Here is a 10862-nt window from a genome sequence, read left to right as displayed (position 1 = left end):
ACTGTCACTTTTCTTCCGTCTGCAGCCCCCTCCACCCCATTGACCGCCGCAACACTTCCACACACATTTCTCTCCACTCCTCACCAATCAAAAACCCAATTGAATCAACAAACCCTAAACCCCAATTTTTCCCTCCAATGCTTCTCCATGTTGGATACCTAATTGGACTTGACTAACTTTATAAGTATATATAAAACTATCTTTCTTTTAATCATCATCTGCTGCAATTGCAGCAGAGTTTTATTCATAGATTACTACACACGCATGCAAATAAACAAAACAACTGGAAGTTGCATCCTTGCTGTCTATGAATCATCAGTCAGTATACACATGCAGTGGCCTTGCTGTCCACTATGCATAATCATTACATCCTTAACGTGGGAACCATATTCCAATCTGTAAAGCACAGTGCACTGCATGTGGAGCATCAAATCATCGAGTGGATGAAACGGCAGATTGACTTGGGTTAACACAACAACTGCAGTAACTGATTTCCACGATAGATGGAAATCAGATGAAATCTGTGTATATATATAATCCAATTCCCTACTTGTGAAGTATCGTTCTGAGATTAAGGGTTCTATCACCTTTGGAACATAAAGTCTTAAACAAGTAGAAGAATTGCATTTCAACAAAGGAGGATGACTGCTCCAGGTATCATATATAAATTGCATGATTGTAATCTGGGATACTTGTTATACATTAAGTTTATATTTATATTAGTTTCTAACATTTGGTATCAGAGCCAAATAACAAGTCCCATATTCGTTTTACTGCTTTATTATTATGATAAATGTATGATGATATATTTGAAATGTATTTTATATATCTCTCGAGTAGTGCAGTACTTGATGTTCTTCTGATATTCATCAAAGTGAATATTGTTATTGTATTCCGTGGCTATTAAGGGGTCTTAAAAGATTCATAGCATGTTCATATATTTCTCAAAAGGGAAATATATATAAATTGCATGAAGGTTAATAAATTGTATGAATCATTCCCTATAAAAGTTTGTAATTGTCTAGTCCAAAGACTTGATGTATCATTGCGATTGTGGAATATTATGGCCAATATATGCAATATGGAAGGCAGTTTATGATTTTCACTCAAAAATGCGATGTAAACTTGCAGCAGTAACTGCATACTCTCATTTGTAACTAACATTTCTATGACTGCTCCAGCGAATTCGTCTGCTCTCAGTCTCTCATCTGTCGAACCATTAAGTGGTGGCAATTTCAAGAAATGGAAGCAAGATATAGAGATCTTGCTGGGACTAATGGATCTCGATCTTGCACTTCGTGAGGATGAACCTGCTGCACTGACAAATGCCTCAACTGCTGAAGAAAGGCACAAGCATGAGAAATGGGAGAAGGCTAACAGGATGTCACTAATGGTTATGAAAAGAACCATGAGCGATACTGTTAGAGGTGGTGTTACTGGATGTGATAAGGCGAGAGATTTTCTTGATGCCATTGGAGCAAAATTCAAGGAATCTGAGAAGGCTGAAATGGGGGAATTGATGACAACACTTACATCTCTAAAGTTTGATGAAGGAAAGGGTGTTTGAGAGCATATTCTGAAGTTGGTGAATACTGCAGCCAAATTGAAGGACTTGGATGTTCCAGTTGATGAGGCTTTTGTGGTCCACATGGCACTGACTTCTCTGCCTTCGTGTTATGATCAGTTGAAGGTTACTTACAGTACTCAGAAAGAGAAATGGTCCATGGATGAACTGATTTCAATTGCTGCTCAAGAAGAATGCAGGCTTAGGCGCAATGTCAATCGTGCTGCAGTAAACTTTGTGCATGCTGACAAAGGGAAGAAACCATTTTTCCATTCTGGTAAGGCTCCTAAACTGACCTCCAATAATAGTGCTGTCATAACTGCATCCTCCTCCAAAGGACCTGAGAATTATAAGGATATAATGGACAACATAAGGTGCTATTTTTGCAAACGAACTGGTCACATGAAAAGGGATTGTGAGAAACTCAAAGATCTGAAAACTAAGAAAGGTATTTTAGTCAAAATTTTTGTGTGTTTTGAATCTAATCTTGTTGAAGTCCCTTCAAATTCTTGGTGGTTTGACACTGGTTGTTCGGTTCATATCACCAATTCGTTGCAGGGTTTCACAAGAAGAGGTTCAACAACAAGAAATGAAGTATTTCAAGTCTATGTTGGCAATGGGAATAAAGTGGCTGTGGAAGCAATAGGCGACCTCAAGCTCAAGTTGTCTAGTGGCTTTGTTTTAGATTTAGTTGGTGTTTTATTTGTACCTTCACTTAGAAGGAATTTACTTTCAGTTTCGAAACTTGTAAAAACTGGCTTTGCTTTCGATGGAGACAATGAAAGTGTCAGGATTTACATGAAGAATAATCCAAGAGTTGTACTTGGAGTCTGTTTTCTAGTTAATGAATTATGGCAAATGCTTTGTTCGGTTTGCAATGAAAGTATTTGTTTTAATACTGAATCATTTACATCAACTAAAAGACTTGTTTTGAATGAAAAATCTTCCATGCTTTGGCATAGGAGATTAAGGCACATATCCAAAGCACGAATGGATCGCATGATTAAGGATAAAATTTTGCCTGCTTTGGATTTCTCAAATTTCGAAAACTGCATTAAGTGTTTTAAGGGGAAGATGACTAAAACTACGAAAAAAACTTCAGTTTGAAGTCAAAAACTATTAGAGATTACCCACTCTGATGTTTGTGGACCTTTTCCAACTAAAACAATCTATGGAAACATTTATTTCGTGACTTTTATTGATGATTATTCAAGGTTTTCATACCTGTATTTGATCTCAGAAAAATCTTCAGTGTTGAATTGTTTCAAATTATTTAAAACTGAAGTAGAAAAACAGTTGGAGTTGTCCATTAAAATTCTAAGGTCCGATAGGGGAGGTGAATACTATGGCAGGTACACTGAGGCAGGTCAATCTAAGGGGCCTTTGGCTCTATACTTGGAGGAGTGTGGTATTCAAGCACAGTACACTACCCCAGGCACGCCACAACAAAATGGCGTGGCTGAACGGAGAAATAGAACTCTGATTGAAATGGTAAGAAGCATGATGAGTTGTTCAACACTTCCACAGTTTCTATGGGGAGAAGCCGTGAAAATGTCGAACTACATACTGAACAGAGTTCCAAGCAAATCAGTTTGCAAAACTCCTTTTGAATTATGGGCAGGGAGAAAGCCAAGTTTGAATCACATGCATGTTTGGGGTTGTAATGCGGAAGCTAGGATGTATAACCCTACTGAGAAGAAATTGGATTCAAGGACAGTTTCATGTCACTTCGTGGGGTTTCCTGATAAATCAAAGGGGTATAGATTTTATGCGTCAAATCTCCCAAACAGAATTTTTGAAACTAATGCTGCCAAGTTTATTGAAGAAACGGAAGCATCGAGTAATTTTCAGGCAGCAACAGTTTTGGAATTTGAAGAGCAAGGTGATATATGTGAGGGCAAAAGCTACGGGGAGTTTATTGTTTCACAGCCATCTGTGGTGGAGTTTCAAGTTGAAGATTTTAATTTGCAAAGTAGTATACCCATTGCAAATGTTGACTCATCCATTACAAATGTTAATGCAACCTCAACTCCATCGCATGCATCAACTAGTCAACCAATGCAAGTATCTGTGAATCAAAGAAGGGTGATGCCGCAAAGAGTTAGGAGGTCAGTGATACCTAATGATTACTTTGTGTACCTTGAAGAAGTGGAACTAAATGAAGGCATATCAGATGAACCTGTTACTTATCAAGAAGCTATGAGTAGTTTGCAATCTGAATTGTGGCAGGAAGCAATGAGTGATGAACTGAAATCCATGCAAACAAACAACGTTTGGACTTTAGTTCATGCACCAGATGATATCAAGGTAGTGGGGTGTAAATGGGTGTTTAAAACTAAAAAGGATTCGAATGGAAGAATTGAAAGGCACAAAGCCAGGCTGGTGGCTAAGGGCTATACACAAACTGAGGGAGTAGACTACTCAGAAACGTTTTCTCCAGTATCAACTAAAGATTCACTTCGGATTGTGTTGGCTCTTGTGGCTCATTACAACCTTGAACTGCACCAGATGGATGTAAAGGCAGCCTTCTTGAATGGTGATTTGGAGGAAGAGATTTATATGGAACAACCTGTTGGTTTCATTAAAGAAGGCGAGGAGAACATGGTTTGTAAGTTGAACAAATCGTTGTACGGTCTAAAACAAGCCTCGAGACAATGGTTCTTGAAATTTGATGAAAAGGTAACTTCTTTTGGGTTTTGTGAGAATAAGATTGATGATTGTATTTATCTCAAGGTCATTGGATCAAGATTCATTTTGCTTGTGCTTTATGTAGATGATATTCTCTTGGCAAGCAATGATCTTAATCTTGTGCTTGAAACTAAGAGATTATTGTCTAAGACCTTTGAGATGAAGGATACGGGAAATGCATCATATGTGCTTGGTATAGAGATCAAAAGAGATAGGGCTCGAGGTTTGTTGGGACTTTCACAAAAGTCGTACATTGAAAAAGTGTTGCACAGATTCAATATGCAAACTTGTGCTAATGGAGAAGTACCAATGGGAAAGGGAGACAGGTTGAATAAGTCTCAATGTTCGAGGAATGAGATTGAGAGACAAAGCATGGTCAATAAGCCTTATGCGTCTCTAGTAGGTAGCTTGATGTATGCACAGGTCTGTACTAGACCTGATTTGGCATTTGCCATCAGTGTGTTGGGAAGATATCAGTCGAACCCCGGTGAACAACATTGGGTTGCAGCCAAGAAAGTGTTAAGATACTTGCAAAGGACAAAATCCTTTATGTTGGTTTACAAGAAAGTAGTGAACTTGGAACTAGTTGGCTACACTGATGCTGACTTTGCAGGTTGTGTGGATGACAGGAGATCCACGAGTGGCTACTTGTTTTTCTTGGCAGGAGCAGCTGTATCATGGAAAAGTGCTAAACAAAAGGCGTTAGCCACATCAACTATGGAGGCCGAGTTCATAGCATGTTTTGAAGCTACCAAGAGAGGTTTGTGGTTAAGAAATTTAATCAGCTGCATGGCTATTGTTGATTCAATTTCGAGACCACTAACCATATACTGCGATAACAAAGCTGCAGTATTTTTCTCTAAGAATAACAAAAGGTCTGAGGCAACAAGGTTGATGGACATCAAATATCTATCAGTGAAAGAACATGTGAGAAAGGGTGAAATCACGATTGAGCATATTGAAACAAATTCAATGATAGCTGACCCTTTGACTAAGCCATTGGCAGTAGGAGTATTCAAGGATCATGTCTCTAAGATGGGAGTGCTTGAATCTCTAGAATCTGCTGAAGTGTGGGAGTGAGAAAAACTTGATGTAAGTCACATGTATATTTCAAATATGTCTTCGAATGTTATTTATGTTGTTCACTATCAAGACCTACTGAATCATATGCGCTTGTTGAGCCAATTGGTTGTCTGAGTTGCTGACTGTATGCATGTATATGTCTATTCTAGTGTCTTGATGATTGGACATGAATAATTCGAGGGATGCAATTCGATGAATGCATCAGGATCTTCCAAAGTTGATCCATGAAATGACTGTTTTGAATGAATGAAGGAATTTAAATTCATTGAAAAGTCTGAAGTTTCTTTCTACATATTAGTTTTAAGTATTTGTGGTTTCAGGGTGCTTGTGTTGTCTATAAACACATGATTTTCTAGAATTCAAATATTTAAATTAATTATAGTAGTTGAAAGGAAGTTAGTATGCGTGAAACTTGATGTGATCACATGAGGTATCAGTGTTGTGAAAGGCATGACTTTGATTATAATGTTTAGTCTGTGTCCATGTGGGAGAATGTTGGATACCTAATTGGACTTGACTAACATTATAAGTATATATAAAACTATCTTTCTTTTAATCATCATCTGCTGCAATTGCAGCGGAGTTTTATTCATAGATTACTACACACCCATGCAAATAAACAAAACAACTGGAAGTTGCATCCTTGCTGTCTATGAATCATCAGTCAGTATACACATGCAGTGGCCTTGCTGTCCACTATGCATAATCATTACATCCTTAACGTGGGAACCATATTCCAATCTGTAAAGCACAGTGCACTGCATGTGGAGCATCAAATCATCGAGTGGATGAAACGGCAGATTGACTTGGGTTAACACCAACAACTGCAGTAACTGATTTCCACGATAGATGGAAATCAGATGAAATCTGTGTATATATATAATCCAATTCCCTACTTGTGAAGTATCGTTCTGAGATTAAGGGTTCTATCACCTTTGGAACATAAAGTCTTAAATAAGTAGAAGAATTGCATTTCAACAAAGGAGGATGACTGCTCCAGGTATCATATATAAATTGCATGATTGTAATCTGGGATACTTGTTATACATCAAGTTTATATTTATATTAGTTTCTAACACTCCAAACTCAATCTCTCACAACCCATTTGTCCCTTCCATTCCCTCCCTCAAAACCCACGCCCAAAATCCAATCTTTCAATCACGTAAAACCGAACCCATTTCGCAGAACTCTATTTAGAACCCTAAGATGCTCGCTTTCGGCGGTTTCGGAGCCGACCCAGGTGGAAACGAAGACGCACAGCCACAGGCCGGTTCCGGCTGAGGTTTCTAGGACAATTATGGAGTTGGTGTCTGTGGGCACGCTTTCTACTCTGACCCAAGAGGGTTGGCCCTTGGGCATTGGCGTCCGGTTCGCCGTCGACCCAGAAGGGACTCCGGTGTTGTGCTTGAATGCCTCTAATCGGCAGTTTTCTATTGACAGGAGGTCTAGCTTCCATGTCCAGGTGCTTTAATGGGGTCTTATTTTTTAAAAATTTGGATGATTGGTTGTAAAGTTTAAGGTGATTTTTGAGGTTTTTAAGGCGTTTTTGCTGTCGGTTTTGGTGTGCAGTTAGAGCAAAGCGGGCTGCGAACACCTCAGTGCACGATTTTAGGCAGCATTGACAAACCGGAAGACAGGGCAATGTTGAAGGTAAATCGATTTTGTTCATGAAGAATAGGTTACTGGAAAGTGGTTTGTTACTTATGGCTTTACCAAATGTGTTATAATATGGGTCAGCTCAGTGTTTGCGTGTTGCTTGAGTTGTAAGGAAGCACGTAGAAAGCATAATAAGGGATGCAGAATTAGAAAAGGAACATAGATGCGTCGTATTTGTCATACTTGTCTAGCCTTCAACTAGCTATACCTAGTCCATTTCAGACTGCCATGGTTTTTGTCAAGTAAATGTTAGAGCTATCACTTAAATGTCTGCCTTGCGTAATCTTTAAGCAGTTTGATTTATGATTGGCCATTTGTCTTATCGTGGTTTTGGGGTGCAATATAGGGTTTTGGATGTTGTATGCTTGACGTGTGTTGGATTAACGTTCGTGTGTGATGTTAGAACTTGGGTTTCCATTCAGTTTTTGCACAGACATGAGTTCCAGCATATGTGGCTGGATTTATTTACTGGACTCAGTCCTCCGACAAAGCATACACAGGCCCACGTAGGTATTAAGTGTAGTGGCCTTTTGATTCGATCCATTCTTAAAAGAAAAAAGGAAAACCTTATGAACCATTTAAAGCTCATAAAAAGCATTATGTATGATCTGTCTTAGTTTATGCTATTATGTATTTGTGAGGTGAGAATGTATGTCTTTTTAATCAGTATTTCATCTGGATTTCAATGCTGTTTCTTTCAGTACCTTCGTTCGGTATGGAAAAAGAGGTTTGGAGAAGAAGTTGATGAAGAGCTCATATATGATGAAGAGCTCCTGACTCCGTTGTTGATGGAAGGATCTGTCCGATGATGAATTATACAATTCAGGCTCTTGACTCTATTGCTGATGGAAGGGTTTCTCCGAGGATGAGTTATGCAACTTGGACTCTTGGCTCTATCTCACATTCTTCAGGCCCTTATGCAATAACAAGAGGTGAAACAGGTCATTCTCACACACCTCCCCCTTCGCCACCCGCGTTACCCCTGATGCTTTGTTAATATTGGATGAACATGAAATTCTGAAAGGATACTAGCAGCGTGTCGAACACCAGTTGGATTGCCTAAGAGAAGTTGTTATTTTCTCATATATATTTTAGTGTGTAGTTATAATCTAGGTCATTTCGACAGAAGCGAAAGAAAAAAGCGACATCTGCTTGCTCTAGAGCACATGTTCCATTTAAGAAGCACATGTGATGGCAGAATTTAACTATGCGAGAAATTATGAAAAATGCTGACTTGAGCCCGAGGTAATGATATATAAACATATGACATGCATAGTCAAATATGTGTGTAGAGGTTTAACAAAAGAACGACATGTTATGTGTATGCAGGTTTTCAAGCTCGAAAACGGATGTGCATGTCAATATATATATATATATATATAGGCATGCATGTGTGCAGAGATATATAATGTATAAATGTACGGATGAGGTGCGTGCAAATATATATATATATGTGTGTGTGCGCGCGTGTGCGCGCACGCATATGGTCTCTTAGGGCAACTCACTATTGAATCTTTCCAATGAACAGTAATTGCCTTTAATGAATAGTAACTGCCTTTTGCATCTCCACTCCTAAACTGAATAGCTATGACAATAGGCAATAAAATATTAGTATTTTTTATTTTATAAAATAATAAAAAATAATTTTAATTCAAATTTCAAATATGATTTTTAATCGGTCTCGTTATACCACGTTTCATTAAATAAGAAATTACAACCCAAAGTATTGAGAAAATATAAAATTGTGGTCTAAGGTGGAAGATAATGATAAGATATTTAGAGAAAAATTAAAATTTTTTTGGATTTTTTTATTAATTGTTTACATTTTTTATAATTTTTTATTAATTTTTTTATTGCTTTTTTACATTTATTATTTTTTTTATTAATTTTATAATGTGGCTGACGTCAGCCTTGCATCATGTGGTCTCAGGCTCTCAGGCCACCAATTCGAGCCTGACCTCTCACTCGGGCCTCCCCCGAGCCCCATTGCCAGCATGGGCTGGAGCAGATTGTTGAGGCTATTGGGTTATTTTTGTCGCTGGTCCATCAGGCTCAAGACACCGATGGAGTTACTCTAAGGATATGTGTGTGGATGACGGCACACATATCTATATATGTTGACACGTGCAGGTTTGACAAGGACAATACATGTATATTAAATATATATATATATATATATATATATAATATAGTAAGTAAGTGGATAAAAATAATAATAAATAAATAATTGAGGGTAGTGTTAGGAAGCAAATTGAAAATGTGATCAAGAAATGGGGAAATATTTAGTTTTAGTAGAGTAATGTTGTTTAAATAAAGTCTTTTGATGCAATTTGTCTACTTAAAAAAAAAAAAGGATGTGTCATTTCATTTTCGTAAGTTATGCAAAGAGTGTTAATCGGCTTTTGTAAGTTAGGCAAAGAGTGTCAGTTAGCTTTCTTAAGTAGGCGAAGAGTATCAGTTGGCTTTCGTAAGTTAGGCAAAGAGTGTTAGTTGGCCTTCGTAAGTTAGGCGTTAGTCGGCATTCGTAAGTTAGGCAAAGAGTACTAGTTGGCATTCGTAAGTTAGGCAAAGGTAAGAAAAGGGTGTCGGCTTTTGCAAGTGAAAAAATAAAAACAAAAGGGTTAGGTGGCTTTGGTAAATTTAGCTTAGGTAACTTTGGCATTAGAAAAAGTGGCCTTCACAAATTTGGCTTTAGCAAGTGGTTTGGCTTTAACAAAAGTGGCTTTAAGTTTTAGCTTGGCTTAGAGAATATTATTTCATGGGCCTCATGCAATCGAAAGCTCAATTTTCCCCAATTTTACACACCAATAAAAAGGGGGAAAATGGGGCATTATGGGAGGATAGAATCTGGTTTCGACTCATGGGCCAATACCATTCATCGAAACAGATGGTGTTGTGTAAGACAAGCCTATGATGGGTAGACTAAAGAGAAAATCCCACAAGAAACATACCAACCCTGCATGTGCCATGACTCCTCACTCGTGCATGGGAAGGAAAACATGCATGTCGTTGCAAGAAGAGCTCAGAAAAAGGCAGAAGGAGGCAAATAACTACCTCCACTGAGAATGACCACTAAGGAAGAAGGAGTGAGGGATATGTCATGGTACTTGTTCTTCAAGCGTTGGAATTCTATAAATAGGGAGAGGAATCTAAAAACAAGGTAGGCAATCGAAATCCCTGACTAGAGAGCACGAATTCAATTGACTGACTTAAGCGTCGGAGTACCTTTTGTAGGTACCCCACCTAAACAAAGCTTCGGAGAACGAGGGATTCGGCTAACATGCGGATTATGGTCAACGAATCTGTGGAGGCATCGTATGGGAAATTTCACTGTAACAGGTGTGCATAGTCATCATATGCTGAGTCATGCAAGTGAAAGTGACACACCCTATACATGTGTGTCTATATATACAACACTTGTTCTTTTCCTCGGCAATTTCACAACGAAAGTGAATAACTCGAAATTAGCATTGAAACGCTACATATCAAAAAATAAAAAGTCAATCGAGTGACCCAGAAAATAACTCAAACTGAGTTTCCAAAAAAATTGGTCATAACAATTGAATACTAACCACGGATATGCAGCTGGATTACACGAAGCCGAGACTTGAGGATCAAGAAACGTGACAACGTCTTGCTCGTCCAAGTAAGCTTTTTTTCCCAGTTGGAAGATATTCATATGGTTTCTCCCACCTTCATTGACAGCACAAATCACACCACAAGTTTAGCGCAAAGACCCATTTCCGTATAATCGAAAACCTACAAACCCAATTAAAGACCATAATCACATATCAGATTATCCATATATGTACATACAATCTTTGCACATCTAGATACCAACAAGGAAAAAGCTTGAAGAGCATAATTTGAG

The 10862-nt window shown here is 38.2% G+C and overlaps 2 protein-coding genes across 2 annotated transcripts; both read left to right on the top strand.

Annotated features, from left to right (window-relative positions):
* The first annotated feature begins 1168 nt into the window (after positions 1–1168).
* Positions 1169–1567, top strand: LOC125480913. Its single transcript, XM_048592149.1, has one exon. It carries the CDS (start codon positions 1169–1171, stop codon positions 1565–1567), a length of 399 nt encoding a protein of 132 aa, XP_048448106.1.
* A 4852-nt stretch (positions 1568–6419) lies between these two features.
* LOC125480912 (glutamyl-tRNA reductase-binding protein, chloroplastic-like) lies at positions 6420–7800 on the top strand. The gene is made up of 4 exons (XM_048592148.1): positions 6420–6797; positions 6905–6985; positions 7414–7497; positions 7693–7800. The coding sequence occupies exons 1-4, from the start codon at positions 6633–6635 to the stop codon at positions 7798–7800; spliced, it is 438 nt and encodes a 145-aa protein (XP_048448105.1). The 5' UTR covers positions 6420–6632.
* Positions 7801–10862: the final 3062 nt, after the last annotated feature.

This window comes from the organism of the source record quoted next, unplaced genomic scaffold (assembly GCF_019419815.1).
Source record: "Pyrus x bretschneideri cultivar Hongxiangsu unplaced genomic scaffold, Pyrus_bretschneideri_v1 Contig37, whole genome shotgun sequence".
Classification (NCBI taxonomy): Eukaryota; Viridiplantae; Streptophyta; class Magnoliopsida; order Rosales; family Rosaceae; genus Pyrus; species Pyrus x bretschneideri.
This window is presented reverse-complemented; position numbering and strand designations above follow the sequence as displayed.